The 25,296-nt window shown below is 45.6% G+C and overlaps 3 protein-coding genes across 11 annotated transcripts in view; 2 read left to right on the forward strand and 1 right to left on the reverse strand.

Annotated features, from left to right (window-relative positions):
• Positions 1-2,045: 2,045 nt before the first annotated feature.
• On the reverse strand, positions 2,046-13,902 carry SETD4 (SET domain containing 4). 7 transcript variants are annotated; one of them, XM_032679413.1, is made up of 11 exons: positions 13,582-13,901; positions 12,652-12,761; positions 11,983-12,078; positions 11,086-11,123; positions 10,058-10,146; positions 8,975-9,404; positions 7,756-7,930; positions 7,224-7,305; positions 6,880-6,960; positions 4,147-4,270; positions 2,046-2,452 (listed from the first exon to the last, which is right to left on the reverse strand). In XM_032679413.1, exons 2-11 carry the CDS (start codon positions 12,719-12,721, stop codon positions 2,318-2,320), a joined length of 1,320 nt encoding a protein of 439 aa, XP_032535304.1. In that variant the 5' UTR covers positions 12,722-12,761; positions 13,582-13,901; the 3' UTR covers positions 2,046-2,317. The 7 variants fall into 7 exon arrangements, with proteins under 7 accessions (XP_032535304.1, XP_032535306.1, XP_032535305.1 ...); XM_032679415.1 differs by lacking the exon at positions 13,582-13,901 and adding an exon at positions 13,328-13,481; XM_032679414.1 differs by lacking the exon at positions 13,582-13,901 and adding an exon at positions 13,223-13,481.
• Positions 13,513-20,739, forward strand: LOC116782609 (carbonyl reductase [NADPH] 1-like). The gene is made up of 4 exons (XM_032679421.1): positions 13,513-13,795; positions 14,917-15,236; positions 18,265-18,372; positions 19,751-20,739. Exons 2-4 carry the CDS (start codon positions 14,951-14,953, stop codon positions 20,185-20,187), a joined length of 831 nt encoding a protein of 276 aa, XP_032535312.1. The 5' UTR covers positions 13,513-13,795; positions 14,917-14,950; the 3' UTR covers positions 20,188-20,739.
• Positions 20,740-24,712: 3,973 nt separating this feature from the next.
• LOC116783505 (protein dopey-2-like) overlaps positions 24,713-25,296 on the forward strand; it is a 49,069-nt gene continuing 48,485 nt past the window's right edge. For 2 of the 3 annotated variants that reach the window (XM_032681131.1, XM_032681134.1), the window contains exon 1: positions 24,713-24,806. The gene's annotated coding sequence lies outside the window, so the exon portion shown is untranslated. Of the gene's footprint in view, positions 24,890-25,296 lie in introns of all 3 variants that reach the window. The other variant, XM_032681132.1, reaches the window with a different exon arrangement.

A 25,296-nucleotide genomic window follows, 5' to 3' on the forward strand; every position in this document is an offset into this window, starting at 1 on the left:
CCTGGTGCAGTTTGAGGCCATTTCCTCTCCTCCTTTCCCTCAGGACATGGCAGCAGAGCCCGACCCCCCCTCCCTGCCCCCTCCTGTCAGGGAGTTGGGGAGAGCAATGAGGTCCCCCCTGAGCCTCCTCTTCTCCAGATAAACCCCCCCCAGCTCCCTCAGCTGCTCCTCACAGGACGTGTTCTCCAGACCCTTCCCCAGCTCTGTGCCCTTCCCTGGGCACCCTCCAGCCCCTCAATGTCCTTTTTGAGTCACATTTCTGGAAGAGATTTTAATTCCCTGCCGTGGTCTAGACCAGGTTTGTATCATTATTGGGCAGAAGATGGGATTTATTCCTCCTGCTCCTGAGCTTTGCAGACCCAATCTGAAAGGGAATTGATGCAAAGAGGGAAATAAAGCACGATTTCCCCACTAAAATCCCAGCTAAATCCCTTCTCAGACTCCCAGAGAGACAAACCACTACAGCAAAGCAGCTCAAAGGGGCTCTGACTAAACAAGACACTAAGAGGGAGGATTTTCACTCTTGGAAATCCTGATTTAGTGTCCTGTCAGAGAGCTGGAGAGCACTCCCAGTGCTGCTACTTCCTCACCCACCTCAGCTTAGGATGCTGAGGCATAGTTTGGGATGTCTGGCACATAGTTTGGGTTTGAATCAAAAAAGAGGTTAAGCTTTTGCTGACTAGGTATAAATATATAAAGATATAAATTGCTGTGCTCTGCCTGCTTTCCTGCACTGCCAGACCCTCTTCCTGCACTCCCTGGAGGGTGTGTGGGAGTTCCAGGAGCAGAGCCTGTATTCAAACCACCTGGTAGAAATGTGGAGCCTGCAGTTGAACCCCAAAGCAAATAAACTCCTGTCAGACTCGTATTCACCTCGCAGGACACGTCGTACGGGAGCTGTTCTTAAAATAACCACCTCCAGGGGGGAAAAAAGAGGAAAAAAAAGGAAAATAAACCAACCAAACATCCTTATCTTCTTTAACTCTCGTTATAAAATTGTAAAGTTGGAACCACATCTGGTGTGAGGAATGAAAAGGGTTTTATTGAAAGAAAGCAAGAGGTCAAACAGTCACAGGGTGAGGTCTCAGCCCTGCAGACAAAGTCAGTGGCACAGAAGGACCTTTAGGGAAGCTGGTAAGAATTCCCTACAGTGACATTGGTACAGCATTCCCAAATCCAGAGTCATCTCATCCCAGGAAGTGCTTCAGAACCATTAAGGTTGGAAAAGACCTTTAAGCTCATCAAGTCCAACCATCAACCAGCACAGCCACGTTCACCATTAAACCACCTCCCCAAGTGCCACATCCACGTGCTCTCCAACACTTCCAGGGATGGGGGCTCCAACAATTCCCTGGGCAGCTCATTCCAGTGTTTTACATCCCTTCCTGTGAAATATTTCCTGATATCCAATCTAAACCCACTGGGACTGACTGGAGTATAAAATCTCGTGGCTGGCAGGGGTTCAAACCACAGTTTAGGCAAATCTGAAAGTCAGTTGGCCCAAAAGCTGTAAGAAATGAGCTTCCAGCTCCAGAAAGGACTTTGGTTTCCTCTGCCAACCCTTTCCCTCTGCCCTCTTCACTGTCATCCTTCCAGGACCTGAGGGAGCCGAAAATAAGATGGAGAGGGAGTATTTCCAAGGGCCTGGAGTGACAGGACAAAGGGGAACGGCTTCCAATTGCCAGAGGGCAGGGTTAGATGGGATATTGGGAAGGAATTCTTCCCTGTGAGGGTGGGGAGGGACTGGGATAGAATTCCCAGAGAAGCTGTGGCTGCCTCTGGATCCCTGGAAGTGTCCAAGGCCAGGTTGGATGGGCTTGGAGCAGCCTGGAATAGTGGAAGGTGTCCCTGCCCATGGCAGGGGGTTGGAATGAGATGATGTTTAAGATCTTTCCCAACCCAAACCATTCTGGGATTCTGTGAACAATGTTCTTGTCCACGAGGTACCAAGGAAAGCCTGAAAGTGCAGCTGAGCTTGAACACTTCACAGTTTCCACTTGTTGCATTTTTTTTCCTTAAATTATATCACTCCCCAGAACACCTTTCCTGCTTCGATTCCGTTTATTTCAAAAATAGAGGAGTCTTGTGGAAAAGGAAGCAATTCAAAGAATTACAAAAATAAACACTTTTTTTTTTAGACACAGGTCTTTAAAAACGCCACAAGGAGTAAGGAAATATTCTGTGAAACGTGATTCCCCCTCAAAGGGAAAATAATCACAGCACAGTCACAATTAAAAAAATGAATTTTGTGCAGTTTAAGGAAAATTCCCTGGCAAATAATCTCCACTAAAGCAGAGCTGTCCCAGCTCCAGGGGGGTCAAGGTGTTGCCATGTTCGAGTTGCAAAGAACCTCAGCTGATTTTTGAAGTACCTTCAGCCCCTCCAGGTGCAGCATTTCCACCAGAGCCAGCTGGGGTTTGAGGTTCTCTTTGCTCCTTCTCAACTGGGAAATCTGAAGGTTGCACAAATGGGATGGAATGACGAACATTTTTTTAATATATATTAATTTTTAGAGATTTTTAAATAATATAATTGTTATATTTTTAAATGCAAATATATATAATTATAATTCATACATTATAATATATAAAAATAAAATATACTATGTATTTATATAAACATATAGAGAGATATAAATATATATAATATGTTATAAATGTTATCTGTTAAATATAAAATATATAAAATACATTAGATATTTTTCTATAAATATATATTTATATATAAATATATGTTATATATTGTATTATATATTTGTATAAACATATACTTCCAGATAAATATAAATATAAATTATAAATTTTAAATATAAAACATATAAAATATATTAGATATTTTTCTATAAATATATATTTATATATAAATATATGTTATATATTGTATCATATATTTGTATAAACATATACTTCCAGATAAATATAAATATATATTATAAATTATAAATTTTAAACATAAAACACATAAAATATATATTTTTCTATAAATATATATTTATATCCAAATATATATATGTTATATATTATATTATAGATTTGTATAAACATATACTTCCAGAAAAATATAAATATATATTATAAATTTTATCTATTAAATAAAAAATATATAAAAATGTACTCTGTCTTTTTCTATAAGTATCTATTTATATGTAAATATAATAATATGTTATATGCTATATTTATATAAACATATATTTCCAGACAAATATAAATATATATGATAAATTATAAATTTTATATATTAAATATAAAACACATAAAATATATTAGATATTTTTCTATAGATATATATTTATATACAAATATAAATATATGTTATATATTATATTATAGATTTGTATAAGCATATACTTCCAGATAAATATAAATATATATTTTAAATTTTATCTATTAAATATAGAATATATAAAATGTATTATATTTATTTCTATAAATATCTATTTATATGTAAATATAAATATATTTTATACATTATATTATATTATATTATACATTTATATAAACATATATTTCCATATAAATAAAAATATATATTATACATTATAAATTTTATCTATTCAATATAAAATATTATCTATTCAATATAAAATATTATCTATTCAATATAAAATATTATCTATTCAATATAAAATATTATCTATTCAATATAAAATATATAAAAATGTCTTATATCTTTTCCTATAACTATATATTTATATGCAAATATAAATATGTTATACATTATACTATATTATATATTTATATAAACATATATTTCCATATAAATATAAATAATATATTACAAATTTTATATATTAAATACAGAATATATAAAAATATATTATATGTTTTATATAAATACATATATTTATGCATAAATATATGTTATATATTATAATTTAGATATATTTTAAATATAAAATACATATTTTAGAATTTATATGTGTTTTTTAATAATAGGACATGAACAGAAAATTTGTGGCAATCTGTGGTAGGGATTAAATGAACCACATAAAAATAGCATTTTTTTAAAACTTCTACAGGAGAAATAGTAACAATAAAATAAAAATAAAAAGAGGGGAAATGGGAAAAATCCCAGTTGTCAGCCCAGAAAATGACATTTCTAGGAAAGAAAGGAATCTGGGCTACCTTGTTCCTCCAGTCCAATTACCTGGAGAAGGACCTGCTGGGTCTCCTCTATTAAAAACTGACAGATTTGGGTTGTTATTTTCCAGGTCTGCTCCTGGTTTCTGGCTGAAATGACGTCCCCAAGCAGCGTCCTCCTCCAGCAGGCACTGAAACCACAGGGTTGGAACACAAATGGTGGAGCCACAACGTTGGAGCCACAACATTTGGAGCCACAACATTTGGAGCCACAACATTTGGAGCCACAACATTTGGAGCCACAACATTTGGAGCCACAACATTTGGAGCCACAACATTTGGAGCCACAACATTTGGAGCCACAAGGTTGGAAGGTTGGAACCCCAATGTTGGAACCCCAAGGTCTCAACCCCAATGTTTGTTTCCACAAAAAACGTTTCCACAAAAAACGTTTCCACAAAAAATGTTTCCACAAAAAACGTTTCCACAAAAAACGTTTCCACAAAAAAGTTTCAACAAAAAATGTTTCAACAAAAAAGTTTCAACAAAAAATGTTTCCACAAAAATGTTGGAACCCAAATATTTGAGCCACAATGTTGGAACCCAAATGTCTGAATCAAAATGTTTGAATCACAATGTTTGTTTGAACCAAAACGTTTCAACCCCAAACATTTCAACCCCAAATGTTTCAACCCCAAATGTTTCAACCCCAAATGTTTCAACCCCAAATGTTTCAACCCCAAATGTTTCAACCCCAAATGTTTCAACCCCAAATGTTTCAACCCCAAATGTTTCAACCCCAAATGTTTCAACCCCAATGTTTCAACCCCAATGTTTCAACCCCAAATGTTTCAACCCCAAATGTTTCAACCCCAAATGTTTCAACCCCAAATGTTTGTTTGAATAAAAATGTTTCAGTTCAAATGTTTCAGCCCCAAGGTTTCAACCCAAATATTTCAGCCCCAAGGTTTCAACCCAAATGTTTCAGCCCCAAGGTTTCAACCCAAATGTTTCAGCCCCAAGGTTTCAACCCAAATGTTTCAGCCCCAAGGTTTCAACCCAAATGTTTCAGCCCCAAGGTTTCAGCCCCAAGGTTTCAGCCCCAAGGTTTCAGCCCCAATCTTTCAGCCCCAATCTTTCAGCCCCAATCTTTCAGCCCAAATCTTTCAGCCCAAATCTTTCAGCCCAAATCTTTCAGCCCAAATATCTTTCAGCCCAAATCTTTCAGCCCAAATCTTTCAGCCCAAATCTTTCAGCCCAAATGTTGAATAAAAATGTTTGAACCACAATGTATGAACCACAATATTTGAACCAAAATGTTTCAACCGAAACGTTTGAACGCAAATGGTCGAACCCAAAACGTCCGAACCCCCCACACGGTGATTTGCTGCAATTCCCAGCTCAGGGATAAAACATGTGCTTCTCCTAAACTTCCCCTCACCTGGGCCTGTAACCACAGGGATTTATTTTTAGTTCTTACATCAACTTACTCCACTCAGCAATGAAGCTTCAAAGCATAAACAGCTCGGAACAATAGAACTGGTTTTAATTATTTACTGCTCCAAGCAATGCCCAGGTAAGCATTTTCCATCCCTGCTGTCTGAGGCAGATCTGCCATTTGGAATAAATGATCAAACTGCCCTGACAGTCACTGCAGATGGATTTCAGTAATTTAGTAGCCCCAGAATTTCAACAGCAACCCGTGGAACACACGAATCAAAGAAATCATTTAAAATTGCATCAAACCGACAGGAAAAAGGCCAGGAGACTGAACCTTAAAGGAATATCTTGAGATAGAAAAGGAAAACAAAGGGGTGGAGTTATTAATACAAGAAAGTAAAAGACCAAAGCAGAACAGGCAATGATTTTATATTTTATGGTGTTGTCTGCCTTTCTTCTTTTCACTTCTCACCTGGAGTCAATGAGAGACAACACAGGAGATGCAATCCCACTGTCCCAGGATCTCCCACCCAGCCAGCAAAGAGCAAATAGTGAAGGGTCCAGAAAACATGTGAAGGGGCTGGAGAACACGTGAAGGGGCTGGAGAACACGTGAAGGGGCTGGAGAACACGTGAAGGGGCTGGAGAACACGTGAAGGGGCTGGAGAACACGTGAAGGGGCTGGAGAACACGTGAAGGGGCTGGAGAACACGTGAAGGGGCTGGAGAACATGTGAAGGGCCTGGAGAACATGTGAAGGGGCTGGAGAACATGTGAAGGGGCTGGAGAACATGTGAAGGGGCTGGAGAACATGTGAAGGGCCTGGAGAACATGTGAAGGGGCTGGAGAACATGTGAAGGGGCTGGAGAACATGTGAAGGGGCTGGAGAACATGTGAAGGGGCTGGAGAACATGTCCTGTGAGGAGCAGCTGAGGGAGCTGGGGGGGGTTTATCTGGAGAAGAGGAGGCTCAGGGGGGACCTCATTGCTCTCCCCAACTCCCTGACAGGAGGGGGCAGGGAGGGGGGGTCGGGGTCTTTTGCCATGTCCTGAGGGAAAGGAGGAGAGGAAATGGCCTCAAACTGCACCAGGGCAGGTTCAGGTTGGAGATTAGAAACCATTTCTCCCTGCAGGAATGGTCAGGTTTTGGAATAAGTGTCCCAGGGAGGTGGTGGAGTCCCTGTGTCTGGAATGTTCCAGAGGTGTCTGGATGTGGCCCTTGGGGACATGGATTAGGGGTGATTGTGGTGGTGCTGGGTGAGGGTGGGACTGGATGATCCTGGAGGTCTCTACCAACCTTGGTGATTCTGTGAAACAGAAGAAAATGGCACAAGGACTAAATACTCTGAGTGCTAAAACTTACAATTCATCTGCTCCAAGGCTTAACAACTTGAGGGCTGTGAGGAGTCTCCAAGATGGTCCATCCCAGCCAAAGGTCAGGTTTCTAAAAAGTCCAAAGTGGTAAGAAAGTATAAGTGAGCTTTTACAGTGTGTGACAGTTTTCCTCCTGACAAGGGGAGATCTCAAGCTTTGATTCTGGTGTTTACAACTTCTACATCCTCTCACAAGCATTTTAGTTTGTCAAAAAAAAAACCAAACAAACAAATAATCATTTTTTGCAGGGTTTTGATACTAGAAGCAGAATTTGCCTCCCAGAAAATACTGAAAAGAAAACTCACCAGGAAACAAAAAACTCCAGATACCTACTCTAGGAAATCATGATCCTTTAGAATGGACAGTTTTGCCTTTCTCTGCTTGTCCAGTGGTGGAAGATATTTGAGGAGAGTATCTGCACAAAAATACATTTTAGATATTTAAAGAAATGCTACATATAATAAAGCACAATCACCAATTTTGAAATAACACTGCAACCATATTTTTCAAGGTTGAAAGGAACAAACAAACAAAAAAAAACCTGCTACAATTTAGTGAAATTTCACAGAACAAAAGTGCTTTTTGTGTCCTTATAGCAAAAATCCTGACTCAAACAAGTTATGAACCACCCTCAGCAACTTCAGTTTGTGAGGATCAGAACTCCAATCCTGAAGTCAATGGTAAAACCTTAGACATCCAGCTGGAATTTCTACATAGATTCTCCTAAGAATCACAACTTTGTAAAAGAAAATGTTCACAAAGAGCATTTTCAATTTTAAAACTCCAACCCTTAAATTCCATGCAGAGGCATCACACCCTATTCCACTTCTTGGAAGTGCTTCCAATGACAATTTATAAATCCAACCTGAGGAGACATAAACGCTGCTGTGAGGGTTATCCACAGCAACAAATCCATATTCCAGGAGCAGCCTCTGATTATCATGAGGTCCATAGCAGATAAAAACTTCTCCATATTTCTTGCACTGGGAATTTGCCCAAATTTCATAGCTCCTTGTCTGCTCATTAAATGCAGCCTTTACCTAGGTGGAGTTAAAAAAAGAAAAGGTTTTACTCTTGGCAGGGTGAAAAAAGGAACCTAACCTTGAATATTAAGATCCAAAAGTACTGAACATTTCTCTAACACTGGAAGAAAAGTGTTTCAGAGGTCTGAGAAGGCAGCCCATGAGTGTGAAGAACAAACATCAAAGCCCTGGCCTGCAGCATGTGCCACCCACTGGGCAGATTTATTAGAGAGGTTCCAAATCTACAAACTAAAGATGGTTTCGTGCAGAGTTGGCCCTTCCTGTGCTGTCCCAGCTCTGTGTTGGCACTCAGTCCCTGACAGAAGGTGGAACTGCTCTCCACACTTCCCTAAGGCTGCTCAGAAGCTTCAGCCAGAGGTGAAGTAACACAGGGACTGTGTAACTTGGAATCTGTGGCAGGAGCTGAGCCTTTTAGGGAAGCAGAGCAGGGTTATGTTTACAAATGGCCCTTCCCAAAAGCTCCCCTGGGTGCAAATCTCACCCAGGGGCTCTCCCTGTTGCTGCACGAACTGAATTTGAATTGTGGAATCACAGAATCCCAGAATGGTTTGGGTTGGAAGGGACCTTAAAGCCCATCCAGTGCCACCCCCTGCCATGGGCAGGGACACCTTCCACCAGCCCAGGTTGCTCCAAGCCCCGTCCAACCTGGCTTTGGACACTTCCAGGGAATCCAGGGGCAGCCACAGCTTCTCTGGGAATTCTATCCCAGTCCCTCCCCATCCTCACAGGGAAGAATTCCTTCCCAATATCCCAGGTAACTCTGCCCTCTGGCAGTTTGAAGCCCCTTGTCCTGTCACTCCAGTTCCTGGTGATCTTTACCACAATTACCTTTATTCAACTGCCTTGGGCTGAAGAACAAACTCCAGTATGTTTATGACCCGTGAGTCCTCACCCTTTACATGCTCCCAAACTGACATTTTCCCCCCTGGGAGATCCTTCCCTGACCTCCACACCCTCCTAACCCATCACAAAAATGCCTGTTGTATTGAGACAGTGCATTTACAAATAAAGAAACCAAGTGATCTGTTTTCAGTTTCTCACCTGAACATTTGGACTGTGGTTTAGCAGATCTAAATATGGTGCCAGTGCATAAACATCTGGCTCCAGAGAAAAACATTCCCTCTGTGGATGTTTCATGTATATTGTCCTGGTATTAATAGTGCACCAAGCCCACTCCAAAGCACTGTAGGTAAAAATAGTTCCTGTGTCCTCAGCAAACAAAGGCTGCAGGGAAGAGAAAAAAGCCTTGGAAGACAAATACAGCTCGTGGATGGTTGTTCTCTGCTCCTGAGCCTTCTTTCTTAGAGGTTCTGGAAGAAGGGTCACTACATCATGTTCCCAACAACCAGGGCAAGTGTAAGTCTTGGGCAGAACATCCAGGTATGGCTTCCAGGGGGATTCCTCCCCAGCATGTTTCTCTGCTATTAAAAACGTGCACAGTGCCATCAAAGGGGATACAGGAGGCTTCCAGCTATTAGAAAAGAAAGGAAAAATAAAAATACCAACCCAGCAGATACTCAGAGGTGAGATGGGAATTGGGTGTTTTATCTCTCCAAGTGTTCTTTTAGATGTCATAAAAAGCTTCTATTTTAAACTGCTTTGTAGTTCACCTCCAAGCCCTTTGGATGGTTTCAAAGGGGGCAATAAAAGCTGGTTTGGAATAACAACTTCAGGTTCACCCCTTGGGTTGGTTTTTTTTTTGGGGGGGGTGGGGTGGGGTTTTTTAGGATATACAAGGACTCAATGTCCAGGATAGGACTTTGTTCTGAATTTTCTAAAAGGTCATGTTCATGTGACTGCTCTGCAACCCCTTTTTATCTTCCTTCTCCTATTGAAGCTTATTCACAAATTCCCAAGAAATCATTCCTAAGTGACATTTAGGTCCAAGCTGGCTCTGAGGCAGGTCAAGTTCCAGTCTGTGCTTTAGTCTGTTGAGCTAAAAGGGGATGTTTTCAGCCCAAACCTTTCCTATCTGAGCATTCCACACCCACGAAAGGCCACAAGAAATAGTTACCACTCAGGGAATGCAGTTTAAAGCTCTCCCACCACTTCAGATGTTTCATCTATTAATGAACAACCCACTCTCCAGGCCAACTTGTCCATCAAGTGTCACTTTTCACTTACTTCTTAATGTATCCTCCCAGGCAGCTCCTAAGGACAGTGCTTGTGGTGAGTAAACACTTCTCAGGCAGTGAAATAATGAGATCCCCTGCCTTTGAGGGAAGAGAAAAAACAATAATCACACACAAAGAACAGTAAAAGTCAAGTGTAAGTGACTCGTTTCATACTCCCATGGGAACTGGGAGGGTTTGAAAGAGTCCCAGCCCAGGGAAGGAGGACACTTGCAGCCAGTACAAACCATCACTGTTCACAGAAAGTCTGTGCCTGGCTCCTCCCTTTCTTTGCACTGAGATATATTCTACATCAGGTCCCACAAACAGCTGAATTTCCATCAACCCAGCAGCACGTGGCAGGGATATTTTAGGTCATGTCTACCCTGACCTTGCTTGCCAGGCTGCTGGGTGTAAATCAGCTTTCATGCCTGGCTGGAGCCACGTGTGCCCATTGCTGCAGGGGGAGGACATGGATCCAGTTAATTCTCTTCCCATTCATCTCCCGATTTCTCCCTGTCTCGTTCCAGCCCAGTTGGGTTCAGTGCTCTGCACCCACTGCAGGCTCCCAGCACTGGGGAAAACCTCTGGCTTCTGAGGTCTCAACCTGAGCCAGGATGAGAACACACACTGTCCTCTGCACGTGGCTTTTCCACTGCATCTCCTTCCCACCTCTTGCTTTGCTCCCTGTTCTGCCAAAGATCCTGGCTCTGATTCACCATTATTTCATTTACTATCCTCACAGCACTTAGGAAACTTCTCCAACAAAGAAGTTTTTTCAGTCAGAGTTCCAATACCCATAGGGCAAGGAATTTTTTTTCTATTATTCCCCTTTCCTGCTGGAAATGCCCGAGAAATGATGTTCCTATTAATTAATCTACCAACACAGAAGCTTCAAAGTGAAGGTCAGAGGCCAGAAATTACATCCACAACAGGGGTTATGAAGACCTTGTCTGGAATTCTAAGCTTTGCTTCTTGCAAAAACTCATTCCACCTCAAAAGAACCTGAGGAGCTCCTGCAGCAGAACCAACAGCACTGACCTGAAGAGCTTTTGTTGCCATCAGTCCTCTTCCTGTCTCTGAGGCAGGAACAAAGAGCACAAGTAAATACATGTCTATATGTGAAATCAGGAATCTATGATCAGGTCAGCAAGGAAAAGCTCTAAAATAACAGACATTATCTCTTCCAAACCATAAAAGCCAGTTAGGGGTTGTTCCATACATATATTTAATCTCTTTGTTCTCCAACTCTCTTTATTTCTCAGGACCCTTTCCCTGCATCCCCTGCAGCACTTGCTGTTCAGTTCTAGACATTATTCACCTCTTTTTTTCCCAGTTCTAGCAATTATTCCACTTGTTTTTCTCAATTTTTGTTTCAAACATATCTCTCATCACCAGCTGCAGTTCTTGGTTTCAGAGTTTCAACTATACTTTATAATTTCTAGTCACAATATCTTTCTCTGATTTATTCTATTCTTTTTACTCTCTATTAATATTGCAAAAAATTTGTATATAACCTACTTAAAGAGAAAAAAATACAAGTATATACCTTTATTGTAAACATTACTAAGTGAATCCCAGCTCTAAAATAATTTATTTATGTGTATCACTAGATCTGCTGAACTTGCTTGAGGAAAAAAAAAAGATGGAACAACTGATAACAAGGTTAGGTTCCAATGCTGGAAACACAAAAACACTTCTTTAAAACTGTGCTACTTACACTTAAAATTTCAGCTTTTACCAGGAATTCAGCACAGGTGTGCAAGTTTTGTTTCTGTTAAATTGACATTCGTGTGCATTTGCCAAAAATCCTTAGAAGACTAACAGTAACTGGCTTTTTTCCTGATGCCAGTCAGGTGTAAAAAACTTACATCAGGAATCTACTGTTCTTAGAGGAATCAGAAATTTGTACCATCAATAAAAAAATTAAAACATTACCCCTGAACTCTGCTGGCCTTAAAATACTGTCTTCAAATCCTCTGTCTTTTAGCCATTTCTTAAGTTGAATGTATTCCAGCTTGTGACTGCAGTTCACTAAAAATAAATTAAAAAAGAAAAAGATTCATTCTATAAAATGTTATAATTTCCTGTTGGAAAATAAAGGAAATTTAAAAATTTCACTGTATAGTCAGACAAGCAAATCTTAAGACATTTTAAAGCATAAAAAAATAGTGAGAAAGGCTCCCCTAGAACTAACTAACTAAATTTTGGGCCTCTGGTTACTGGGAGGTCTCAGAATTGTGTGAGTTATTCAGCATATTCAAGGAATTTAAGAATAATGTAGTACTTGTCATGAGCCAGAAAAAGAGAGCTCACCGTGCTGGTGACTGTAAACTAATACTACAATATTTGCATATTAAAAAAATGTAACATTTATTATTATCATTTTCAAAACACAAAGGTTTTTGCAAATCACAGAACATCCTGAGTTGGAAGGGACACATCGGGACCATTGAGTTCAACTCCTGGCCCTGCCCAGGACAATCCCAACAATCCTACCACGTGCCTGAGAGCAAAAAAACACAAAGGTGTTTGCAAATATAAACCATAGAAAGATACCTGGAAAAGCAATTGGTTATTTTATCATTTAACTTTCAGGGATAGTACCTCCATCCACAAAACTCTGCGAGTGTTTTCTTCTTCTCTTCCGGCCTGTCCGACCTCTGTTTTTCTTCATATTAAGCAACAGATTTTGCTTTATTTAGACAACCTGAATTAAAAAAAAAAAAAAAAAAAAGTTACTTACAAATATTTAAAGTACTTTTCATTCCCTGTGAGGGTGGGGAGGGGCTGGGATAGAATTCCCAAAGAAGCTGTGGCTGCCCCTGGATCCCTGGAAGTGTCCAAGGTCAGGTTGGACGGGGCTTGGAGCAACCTGGGCTGGTGGAAGGTGTCTCTACCCATGGCAGGGGGTGGCACTGGATCATCTTTCCCACAATCATGGAATATCCTGAGTTGGGAGGGATCCCCAAGGATCATCCATTCCAAGCCCTGGCCCTGCCCAGGACACCCCAACACTCCCCCCTGTCCCTCAGAGCGTTGTCCAAACGCTCCTGGAGCTCTGGCAGCCTTGGGGCCGTGCCCACTGCCCTGGGGAGCCTGGGCAGTGCCCAGCACCCTCTGGGGGAAGAACCTTTTCCCAATATCCTTCGCTTTGCCAAAAGCGCCCTGAACTGACCCTCAGGAGCGCAGGTTTTCCCTGCAAGGAGGGAGGCCGGGCGGGGAACCGGGAGCACCCATAGGCGGTCGGGCTCCTGGACAACACCACCCTATCGCATCCTACCCCTCGAACCGGGAAGCCTGTGCTAACACCACCTCCATTCCCGGCTCGGCACAAACCCCCGGGACAGAAGGAGAGAAGGAAAACTCGAAGGCGGCGCTGCGAGGGAACTTCCCAAGGGAAGCGACCGCTCCGGGACCGCCCCGTGCCCCGCGCACCCTCCACGGCAGACCCAACAGCACCCTCCCCTGGCAACCTAAATTGCCGCTCCCGAGTCCCTCCCGGGCTGGAATCGCTTCCCGTTGCTCCAAACCCACCTGCTGGGCAGGACACAGGTACCGCCATCGCCTGGTTTCCCCTCATGGCGGGTTCACTCCCGCCCCGGAGGCGGGGCTGCTCCGCCATTTTAGGGGCGTTCGCATCTCCCTTCCCCGGTAGTGCTATCGTCTGAGGTTTTTGGGGGGAACAGCGTGTGCTTTCCTCGCTGTGCGGAGCTGAGGGACGAGGGAGAAGGCACCCGCGGTGCTGGAGGTGGGTGAAGAGGTGATGGAAGCCCCCCCCGGGTCCCTCAGACCGCGGTGCCCTGAGGGGGTCGGGGCTCATGGCGGCCCGGGCGTGCCCTCCCCCTCAGGAACCCGCTCCTGAGGCGGTGGGAATGAGGGAAAAGCGCGTTTGCCGTGAGGTGGGACGGGGGCTCCTGGCTCTGGGAAGGCAGGAGCTGGTTGGGGTGTCATCCTCGCGCGGGGTTAGTTGCAGGCGAGATGGGAAGAGAGGTGGGAATTATGTAAAAACAGCGTTTTAAACTTGCTTTCGTGCGGGAAATGCATCTTCTTTAAATGCGCTGTATCTGTTTGAAAAACAGCAAGTAGGCTTTCTGTCTAGAGGTGATGGTGTGTTGGACAGGATAAATGTTGTCAGCCTGTGCTCTGCTCTTTCCCTCTGAAAATCCTCTAATTACTTCTCCCACCTGGCACTTGGAGATCGAGCTGCTCCTTCCTTATGGTTTTTTTTTTCCCATGGTTTGGGTTGGAACGGACCTTAAAGCTCATCCAGTTCCTGCTGTGGGCAGGAACACCTTCCGCTAGACCAGGTTGCTCAGGTTTGGAGCCTGAGTTTTTCAGCTGAACCAGTTGAAATATTCCCAAAAGAAGGAAATGGGCTTTCTGTGAGGTGTAAGTGCGGAAGAATTGCCAAAAGGTAATTCAGTACTAAAAATTATTCATTGACTTTCTGTGGTAAAGACCTTTTTTCTTCTTTTTGCCCAGTCACTGGCTGGGTTTTCTTCGAAACATTTAGCACTGGGTGTGTATTTCTCTGTGGACACCTCAGGCTACTTTAGGAAGTTCCAGTCAGTAATGTAGCTTCACGTAATTCAAGCTGGAATTTGAAATAGTATTTTAAAGAAAAAAAAACAACAAAAAAAACACTAATTGGCCAGAAGAGTTGTGGACTCCACACCCCTGGTGTTGTTCAAGCCCAGATTGGACGGGGCTTGGAGCAACCTGGTCTAGTGGAAGGTGTCCCTGCCTGTGGCAGGGGGTTGGATTAGATGATCTTTAAGGTCCCTTCCTGCCTAAACCATTCCCTGACTTCAATTCCTTTTCACTATCCGCCTTTGTCCATCTGAGGGAAGGTTTCTTTGCTGTTGGCAGTTGCTGTCACCTGGGCACACAGCCGGGGAGGACCATGTCCAGCGTGCCGGTGGCTGTGGTGACGGGGTCCAACAAAGGGATTGGCTTTGCCATCGTGAGGGACCTGTGCAAGCAGTTCCCGGGGGATGTGTACCTGACAGCCCGGGACCCCGGCCGGGGGCAGGAGGCAGTGGCCAAGCTCCAGCAGGAAGGGCTCCGGGCCCTCTTCCACCAGCTGGACATCGATGACCTGCAGAGCATCAGAGCCCTGCGGGACTTCCTGAAGGAGAAATACGGAGGGCTGAACGTGCTGGTGAACAACGCAGGCATCGCCTTCAAAGGTAGGAAGGGCTCTGTCTGGGGTAGTCCTGTGTGCTGCCAAGCTGGGTGGAGAGGATCGTGGATGCAGCCGACACTTGTATGCCAGTGGCATGCTGCACTTTTGGCTGGGCAGGCTTCCTGACTTGAGGACAACGTGAAATGGGTCTTCTGGGATCTCTTGGGCTGACTGTGCCTGTGCATTTCTTCCTGGAGAGGGTGGTCAGGCACTGGAAGGGGCTGCCCAGGGAGGTTTGGAGTCCCCTGGAGGTGTCCCAGGAAGGCCTGGCTGTGGCACTCAGTGCTCTGGGCTGGGGAACAAGGTGGGAATGGGGCACAGGGGGGATCCATGATCTTGGAAGTCTTTTCCAACCTCAGCGATTCTGTGATTCTGTAAACGTGCTTCCCTGGAGTGCTGTGTTTGCATCACCCAGGGAGCATGGAAGTCCTTGAGGCACACAGTGCCTGTGAGTGGAGTTGGGATAATTGCCTCAATGCCCAGGAGTTTCACCAGGGCCATGGGAGCCCATCCTGAGGGTGAATATCAGCCATGTTCCATGGGGATATGTATTTTCTCTCTTCCACAAGCCTCATACTTTGTTCTAGGTATCCAAGGCATCCAGCTGATAAAAAAGAAACTTTGGCCCTGGGTGGTTTCTCTTATCTCTAACTTTCTCAGGCCATTCAGTTACCTGTAATCCAGTTAACCTAAAACTTGCTGTGCTGAGCAAGAGTGTAACCATTTCATCTCCCAGGGGACAGGAACACAGGGAAAGTGAGGAAGCCACAGCAGTTTTAAGGTGGAAAAGTGCATTCTTCTTGTAAGTGTTTATAAAAGCAAGTCAAGATCATGTTAGATAAAGCAAATCACAAGCTGACTATTTGTTCTAGGGAGAGGATTCTGCCCCTCTACCCCCTTAGGTGAGACCCCCCTGCAGAGCTGCTCCAGCCCTGGGGAGCAGCACAGCAAGGACATGGAGCTGCTGGAGAGAGTCCAGAGCAGGCCCCAAGAGGATCCCAGGGCTGGAGCAGCTCTGCTGGGAGGAAAGGCTGGGAGAGCTGGGATTGTTCAGCCTGGAGAAGAGAAGCTTTGGGGTGACCTGATTGTGGCCTTGCAGGGCCTGAAGGGGCTCCAGGAAAGATGGAGAGAAACTATTTCCAAGGGCTGGAGGGACAGGACAAGGAGGAATTGCTTCAGACTGCCAGAGGGCAGGGAGAGATGGGATATTGGGAAGAAATTCTTCCCTTTGAGGGTGGTGAGGCTGTGGCCCAGGTTGCCCAGAGAAGCTGTGGCTGCCCCTGGATCCCTGGAAGTGTCCAAGGCCAGGTTGGATGGGACTTGGAGCAACCTGGGCTAGTGCAAGGTGTCCCTACACATGGCAGGGGTGGCACTGGATGATTAAGGTCCCTTCCAACCAAGACCATTCTGTGACCCTGTTTTCTGGTTGGTTTTGGTTGGTTTTAATCTCTTTGCCTGTCTCAGGACAGGGAGCTGTTCAGGCCCAGCCTTGTGCTGACTCCTCTGCTCACAGGGTGGATTAAGGAGGCCTGTCAGGGACTATGGATCAAACCTCCCCTGCCCCTGAAGATGGAACTTCTCATGGAGTGGGAGTGCAGTGATGGTCTTCTAAAACCCACTCACTGCATGTTTTGCATGTTACTTTATAGAAAAATTGCTTGTGTTTGATCACTTTAATAGGAGGCAGCTCTTAATACAATTCCAAGATGCAGGGTGTGTTCAGGATAGAGAGGTATTAAAACATTGCAGCAGCAGTTAAAATATCACTTCCAGGTGTTTAGCCCAGACTTTCTTCAAGCTGACACCAACTCTGAGTCAGCAGTATGTCCCACAATTCAGAAATGTGATAAAGGAGCCTCTTGTGGCTGTTGCTGTGTATCTGACACAGAGTCTGGAGGTCTGTAAGAACTTGCTGTGATGTTTATCCTGTATTTTTGTTTTAATTCTTCCTCCCAGGATTATTGTTTCTACCCAAACCTGTTTCTTGCCTCACCAAGTTTCTGCTGCCATCCCAGGATTTATGCTTTCCCTTCTTTCTTGTGCTGTTGCAGTCTGTCAGTGATTAGATTTGCTGTTAAATTTTATCATTCTGGTTTTGTGCTGCACCCCAGATTGTCCAGCAAAAACTGTTCCTGGATGAAATGCTTATGGAACTGTGGGTTGTCTTCTGGATGAGCCTCTCTGAGAACAGTTATAAATTCTGTTAAATCAAGGAAGGGTAGGATGTTACAGTGTCTCCAGGTGGGTTTGGGAGTGTGAGGAAGTTCCTCTCTCCAAGGCAGGGAGGGTATGGAAGCAAAAGTTTGGAGCTGTGTAGGTTTTTAGCTCTCCCACTGCCATAACTCTTTGCCATAGGTCAGGCAGCTCCTTTTCCTGCCTGCTAATTCCCACTCTTTTCCGTGTGTTAGCACAGATCTGTCACTTCAGGGGGTGATTTATGTGATTTATGACACAAGTACTGCTCAGTTTTGGGGGTGGGCTGGGGGGTTTTTTGGCAGTTTCTTTATTCAGGCTGCACCAAATCCTACAGAAGCTTTTACGATGTTGGTGACTTCAAGCCCCAGCTGAGAACCTGGGTGTGGGTGGGTCCTGGCAGATCACTGGGCAGGTTGGGCAGCACATCCCAGGAGAGCAGTTTTTCCATGGCTTTTCCATATAAAAGACAGAAAGACCAGACAACTTGGGGGTGGCAAATGACCCTGCAGAGGGAACACAACTGGCTCTCCTGGGGTAAAGCCAAAACCCTTCAGCTAAGAAGAGGTGAAAACATGATTAACTCATTAATACAATATTGCAGAGCCAGGTCTTCTCATTAATGTCAATTATGTTGCTTTTCTTATAGATTTTAATTGATCTTATGCCCGTTTTCTAATTAGTGGGAAAGAAATAAGCTACACTCTTGAGGTTTGGCAGTGTAAAAAATAACTAAGATAAACTTTTGGGGGTTGGTAACTTCTATTCAACCAGTACAATTCTGATTTTTGGTTGGTTGTTTTTTTTTTTTTCTCCTCTTTCCCACCTGCCATGAAAAGTTCAGGACAAGACTCCATTTGCAGTCCAAGCTGAGGTCACACTGAAGACAAACTTTTTTGGAACCAAGAATGTTTGCACAGAATTGTTGCCTCTTATGAAGCCCTATGGTAAGTGAAACATAACAGAAATAGTTTTGTGTGAATTTTGACCCTTATTAAATGGGAAAATCCTCTCCAGTGTCAGACACTGCCCCATAGCAAGTGGGGCTGTGCTGTAGGTAAGGACAGATGGGCTTCCTTGACCCCAAAAAGAGCCTTTCTTGACCCCCAAAATGTCTCTGCTGTGTATATTTAAATCTGCCTTCAAGCTGGTTGCATTCTTGTTGTGGATTGAAGTGAAGCCATAGAGAACTTCCTCATGTTCTGTCCGTGATCTCTGCCCCCATAAATTGTTCTTGCTTCAGAAAGGGCATTTTGATGACAGAACTGGGATAGGGATGTACCCAAAACCAGCCTTTCAGCTGAGTTTGATGTGGTGCTGTGGTGTGTTTGCTGCTATAAATGAACTACAGTTTATACTAACATATAAACACATCCAGGTTTTTAAGAGAAGAGAAGTGAAGCAGATGAAAGAGAATTTGGGAATTTTTAGTTCCTGGTGGAGAAGGAGAAGACAGAATAAATGAATTTTGGGGGCCAGCTAGGGAAAGAGTAAACAGTGCCAAAATTACAACTTATACTCTTATACTAAGGGTGAAGGGTGAGTGCCTTAATAAAATCATTGACAGAAAGGATTAATTTCTGTGCCTTATAAGGTTAAATCCCCTGAATGGCTGGAAAGTCTCAAGAAAGAGGGGAAACATTGCAAGATAATTTTGGAGACAACGAATGATTTACTGATTAACTGACTCACTGCTCTGTACTGAAGTGCTGGGAGATGAACACTGCAGGTTTTTGTGCTGGGATTAGGAAATCTTCAGGTATTCTTAGCACTGTGAAAATACCTACAGATTGTAAGGGGTTGTTTCCTGGAGGCTTATGTGACATTTGATAGAGAGCTTTTGCAGGTGCACAGCTGAAATTACCTCTGGAACGGGGTTTTTCTAGGAATGTGTGACGTGGAGTTAACTCTGATCTTCCCAGAGTTCTGCAAAAACCACAGAGCACTCCAGGGAGATGCTGCTTGCTGTCTTTCTTTATTCCAAACTTACTAAATAAGGATCTTTCCCTGCTGGCAACATGCATGTATTGTGATGCTGATCTGCTCAGGGCCATAGAAAAGGGCAATTTTGGAGCTAGAAGTCTGGGAAGGACAAGTATAAAGTGCAAACTGTTCTGAAATACATCCAGGAACAGATGCTGAGGGTTTAATTAAATCACCTCTGGAATGGGATTTTCCTAGAAATGTGTGACGTGGAGTTACCTCTGATCTCCCCAGAGTTCTGCAAAATAGCCCACACGAAATATTTGAGCTGTGGAGCAGCCCCAGCTCAGTGCTGGCCTTAAGAAGTGTCAAAAATAATCAGTTTTTCTTGGCCTTTTGCAGGCCGGGTGGTGAACGTGTCCAGCACGGTGAGCTGCTCAGCCCTGGGCCGCTGCAGCCAAGAGCTCCAGCAGAAATTCCGGAGTGACACCATCACAGAGGAGGAGTTGGTGCAGCTCATGAACAAATTCGTGGAGGACACCAAGAAGGGCGTGCACGACAAAGAGGGTTGGCCAAACACTGCCTATGGGGTGTCCAAAATCGGGGTCACCGTCCTGTCCAGGATCCAAGCCCGGCTGTTAAACCAAAACAGGAAAGGGGAGCACATCCTCCTCAATGCCTGCTGCCCTGGCTGGGTGAGGACAGACATGGCAGGTCCCCAGGCCACCAAATCCCCAGAGGAAGGGGCTGAGACCCCCGTTTATTTGGCCCTTCTGCCTTCAGATGCTGACGCTCCTCACGGGCAGTTTGTGAGTGAGAAAACTGTCCGACCCTGGTGAGCTGAGCAAAGTGGGGATGGGAAGGTGCCTGACCTCGTTTACCTGATTTTCCTCTTGATTATGTCATTGCCAGCCCTTTTCCCACTCCCCTGAGACAGGAGGCATGGAGCTGGGGTGAGGAGGTAGGTGCCTTATGATTTCTGAGCACAGCAGATCTCTGTGAGGTCCAGAGCTGCTTCTTGAGGCTGTTTCTTAAGGACAGCGAGTTGGTTTAGGGCTTCAGGGTGACCAGTCTGGGGGGAGACTCATAAGACCAGAACAGAATCACTGCTGTGTAAAGACATTCCTTACTGTCAGAAGAAAATTTAATTAGGAGAAAATAAAAATAGCAAGGATGTGTCATTAATAGAAACATGTAATCAGTTGTTTTTATTAATAATGTCAAGAAATAATTACTTACTGATTTGTGTTCATGCAACTGGCTTCTTCTGGTACTAAGTATTTCTCAAGTTTGAAAATGCATTTTGATTTTCTGCAGCCAAGTTTGTGGCTGGAATGTGTGATTTCTGCACTACAGAAAGAGAAAATAAACCACAGAACTGATAAATCAAACTCTCCCTCAGTTCATTTATTGCACAGCCAGAAGTTTCCTTATTAAAAAGCTGAATTAAGTGCACTGGAGCAGGAGTGAAGGACATTGGAGGTAAATAATATGTGTGGGTTTATGAATTGCTTATCAGCACAGAACAAAGTGTGATTGGGAGTTGGTCTTTTAAGGATCCAGGAGCCATTGTTTTTGTGAGGAATTGCCAAATGAGTCATGGCCCAGAGCTCCTTGAAGACAAGGTCGAGCGCTGCCCCAAAAATTCCCATGGAAATCTGTTCTCTGGGAACAAGAAAAAGGAAAAAAATCTCACAGGCCTTTGGTTTAAGGGCAACAGCTACAAAATCCCTGTGCAAAGTTTTTGACTGAAGGATCCACCGTCCTGTTGTGTAAATAGTATCTCCAGTGTTAAATACAAATTAAGTTTCTTAAGTATCCACCAGGATCTGTAAAGTTCCTTCTTGAGCCTGACTCTGGATGTGGTTTGTTGGTTTGAGTTTTTATTAAAAACTCAAGCCAAGTTATAGGCTTGAAAGTTTTTTTACAAAAGGTGTAAAATTCGACCTGGAGAGTTTTGTAAAGTTGTGAAACTTCATGTAACACTCAGCCTGGAGAAGAGAAGGCTCCAGGAGGAACTTAGAGCTGCTTTTCAGGGCCTAAAGGGGCTCCAGGAGAGCTGGAGAGGGACTGGGGACAAGGGATGGAGGGACAGGACAAGGGGGAATGGCTTTGAACTAGCAGAGAGTAGGGTTAGATGGGATATTGGGAAGGAATTCCTGGCGGGGAGGGTCTGGGATAGAATTCCCAGAGAAGCTGTGGCTGCCCCTGGATCCCTGGAAGTGTCCAAGGCCAGGTTGGACAGGGCTTGGAGCAACCTGGGCTGGTGGAAGGTGTCCCTGCCCGGGGCAGGGGGTGGAACTGGATGAGCTTTAATGTCCCTTCCAACCCAAACCATTCCATGATGATTTTATGTATTTGAAATTAAACTCTTTCACAGTGTTTGCTGTTTGTTAAACCCACTTATTCTGTGTCAGGGTGAGGACGCAAAGTGGAAGGTTTTGGCTGGATTGTCACTGTCAGCAATGTCATTTCTCATGCCAATATTGATTATAATACATTTTTTTTTGTGGAATGAATAGGAAGCAGGACAGAGGACAGAGGTTCTCACAACCTTTGCAGCTGTGCTGTGGTATTCCAGGATGGAGAATCAGCTGTGTGGGTGGATCCAACCTCAGCTGCTGGAGGTGGAAACAAGGCTGTTCCCAGGATCAGTCAGGAAGGAGAAGCTGACACTGGCAGTGGGAATGTGTCCTGGGACAGCACAGGGCAGAGTGCCAGGGAAGGGCTGTTTGCTGGGAGCAGAGCCAGGGCCAGGCTGGGGCTCTGCACAGGGCCTGCATTGTCCAACCAAAATTTATTTATTATCTATTTACTTGGGGGTTTTCAGCTCCCCCCCTGCTTCTCTCCCGTGCCTGTTGTGCCTGAAGTGTTCTGTTGCTCTCAGATTCTGGCTCTTGCAGGGTGGTTCTTGTGTCCAGTTTAAGGGTTAGGAAAGGGCTGGAATAATTCTGGTCTGTTGTGCTGGAGGAAACTTCCACCTGTGATTTACTGCTTCTCTTTTGGGGGCACGTCACTCCCCAGCTTTACTTTGGAATTTGTTAGCCAGAGGAAATGCCTGGAAATGCAGGAGCTGTGGTGACATGGGACAATGAAGGAGTTGGATTCACAATTGTGGGAGCTCAGGGGAGGCAGTTCCTTGGGAATGCCATAGCTCTTGCAGGACACAGCCAGGCTTTTTTGGGGGGGAAGCTGTACCTGCTGCCACATCAGCTGGGTATAAACACTGTGCCAGGGCCCTGGGACTTTCTGAGGGAGAATCCCAGAATGGTTTGGGTTGGAAGGGACCTTAAAGCCCATCCAGTGCCACCCATGGCAGGGACACCTTCCACTAGTCCAGGTCGCTCCAAGCCTCTTCCAGCCTGGCCTTGGACACTTCCAGGGATCCAGGGGCAGCCACAGCTTCTCTGGGAATTCTATCCCAGACCCTCCCCACCCTCCCAGCCAGGAATTTCTTCCCAATATCCCATCTAACTCTATCAGTTTGAAGCCATTCCCCTTGTCCTGTCACTCCATCCCTTGTCCAAAGTCCCTCTCCAGCCTTCCTGTAGCCCCTTTAGGTACTGGATGACAAGAACTCTTGAGAATTCATTTATGTCATGGATAATTTTAATTGATCCCAAGTCTTGTAGTGTCACCCCACATGCAGACAAGTGTAAAAAAACACCTGAGAAGTGACACACATTTGCAGTTGACTTTCCCAGTGAGAACCAAACAGATCTCTGGCACCATCCCATGGAATTTGAAGTGAACCTTCAGGATACTGAAGTGCAGCCTGGCTGCCTCCAGCAGTGATTCCATCAGTAAATCCATGACTTGATGCCAGGATTTAGCACGAGCCAGGATTTATGCCCTGCTGCACGGAAGGAACCACACACAACTGGTGCAAAGAACACGAATTTGTGAGGGAAAGAACTTCTCAAGAGGGAGAGCAACCCCTCAGAAACTAATTGAAAAATATCCTAAAATCCCAAAAATCTACCTAGGAGGGGGAAAGGCAGGTGGGCTCAAGAAAAGAAAACAGTATATTAACGTAACACTTGCTGGAGGTCGTTGCTCAAACAGTTTCCATCAAAATCTGAATGGTTTCTCTCACCTTGAGGGACTGAACAGATGGATTTTCCTTGATTTTGCTTTTTTTCCCATCTACTTTGTACTACCAGGATTAAGTTCTGCCTGCTTGTTAAATGGAGAGGGAAGGGAAGGTTTGGGAAGGGAAGGTTTGGGAAGGGAGAAGGAGAAGGGGGAAGGAGAAGGGAAGGTTTGGGAAGGGAAGGGAGAAGGAGAAGGGAAAAGGAGAAAGGAAGGGAAAAGGAGAAGGGAAGGTTTGGGAAGGGAAGGGAGAAGGAGAAGGGAAAAGGAGAAAGGAAGGGAAAAGGAGAAGGGAAGGTTTGGGAAGGGAAAGTTGGGGAAGGTTTGGGAAGGGAAGGTTTGGGAAGCGAAGGGAAGGTTTGGGAAGCGAAGGGAAGGTTTGGGAAGCGAAGGGAAGGTTTGAGAAGGGAAGGTTTGGGAAGGGAAGGGAGAAACTGAGGTTGAATAATATGTTTCCACAGTACATGAATCCTTGTAGGGCACAGAAACTGAGGTTAAGCAGCGTTTCCACAGTCCATGAATCCCGGTGGGGCAGGATCACGTATTTTCCTTCCCGGGTGCGATTTCCTCGTCCCTTTGGTTGCAAATCCCGCACATGAACCTTCTCCCGAGCCTTTTGCCGCGAACAGAGGGCTCCTCATATCGACCCCGAGCCCGCTATAAATGCGACAACCGACCCCACGGGAAAACCCCGTCTACAAAATTCCCCCAAATCCGCCTCTTCCCTCAAACCGGCCGGACCGGGAGCACGGCCGGGACACGGGAAGCGCTGACATTCGCGTTACCTGCAGGGCAGGTTACGGCCCTCGCTGCGGGGCGGGGACAGCTTGTCCTTGTTTTCAAGCCATCCGAGGCCGGTGCGGCGTGACAAGGGAGCGGTGCCGATTATCCCGATGCTCCCGACGCTTCCCGGGGCTCTCCCGGCTGGAGCGGCCGCGGGGGGAGCCGCCGTTCCCGCTCGCGCCGCCAGGGGGCGCCCGGCGCCTCGTCCACCCGCCGGGTTGTACCATTTCACCGCGGAGGGGGAGAGCGGGGTGACAGGGGACCCGCTGCGGGCGGTGCCGCTCAGCGACACGACAGCAGATGACACCGGGAGAAGGGTGACAACGACAGCGGGTGACACCGAGAGCGACCGCGGCGTAACGGGGACACCTGGAGCCGTGCTACTCTGGGCTATGCGATGGCGCCCCCCGCGCGGTGCTGGGTGGTCTCGCCCCGCTGCGGCCCTGGCGGCGCGGGCGGGGGCGGTTTTCCAGAGGGGCCGTTTCCATAGGGATCCACTGCGGGAGCCGCGCCCGCCCCGCGCCGGGACCGCGCCGGGACACGTCACCGCCGCCGCCCCGGGACCCAGCGGGGCCCTCCGCAGGTACCGGGAGGGAGGGGAAGGGGACCCGGCTGAGGGGGATCCCGCTCTGTCTCGGGGGTGACTCCCTGGCACGGCCCCGGCAGGTGGGGATAGGAATGGGAATGGAAATGGGGACGCTGGAGGGGCAGCACCGGTGCCTCGGGAGCGCCGCGTTCACCTCCCCGAATCCCCGAATCCAGAACGGTTGTGGTTGGGAGGCACCTCTGGAGATCGCCCAGTCCAACCCCCCCCCCCGGGCAGGGTCACCTGGGGCAGGTGACACAGGAACACGGGTGGGTCGGGAATGTCTCCAGAGTGGGAGAATCCACGCCCTGCCAGGCTCCCCAGGGCACCGGGCACGGCCCCAAGGCTACCAGAGCTCCAGGAGCGTTTGGACAATGCTCCGAGGGACGGGGGGGGATTCTTGGGGTGTCCTGGGCACCCTTGGATGATCCCGGTGGGTCCCTCCCAGCTCAGGATATTCCGCGATTCTCCCTGGACAGCCTGTTCC

The sequence above is a fragment of the Chiroxiphia lanceolata genome, chromosome 2 (assembly GCF_009829145.1).
Source record: "Chiroxiphia lanceolata isolate bChiLan1 chromosome 2, bChiLan1.pri, whole genome shotgun sequence".
Lineage (NCBI taxonomy): Eukaryota > Metazoa > Chordata > Aves > Passeriformes > Pipridae > Chiroxiphia > Chiroxiphia lanceolata.

Coding starts and splice junctions, on each gene's coding strand:
- SETD4 (XM_032679413.1), bottom strand. CDS start 12,721: ATGAAGAAAAACAGAGGTCGGACAGGCCGGAAGAGAAGAAGAAAACAC. Junction 10,147..11,085: donor TGGCAACAAAAGCTCTTCAG/GTCAGTGCTGTT, acceptor CTTCCCTCAAAG/GCAGGGGATCTCATTATTTC. Junction 9,405..10,057: donor CTGGGAGGATACATTAAGAA/GTAAGTGAAAAG, acceptor CTTTTCTAATAG/CTGGAAGCCTCCTGTATCCC.
- LOC116782609 (XM_032679421.1), top strand. CDS start 14,951: ATGTCCAGCGTGCCGGTGGCTGTGGTGACGGGGTCCAACAAAGGGATT. Junction 15,237..18,264: donor CGCAGGCATCGCCTTCAAAG/GTAGGAAGGGCT, acceptor TGCCATGAAAAG/TTCAGGACAAGACTCCATTT. Junction 18,373..19,750: donor GCCTCTTATGAAGCCCTATG/GTAAGTGAAACA, acceptor GGCCTTTTGCAG/GCCGGGTGGTGAACGTGTCC.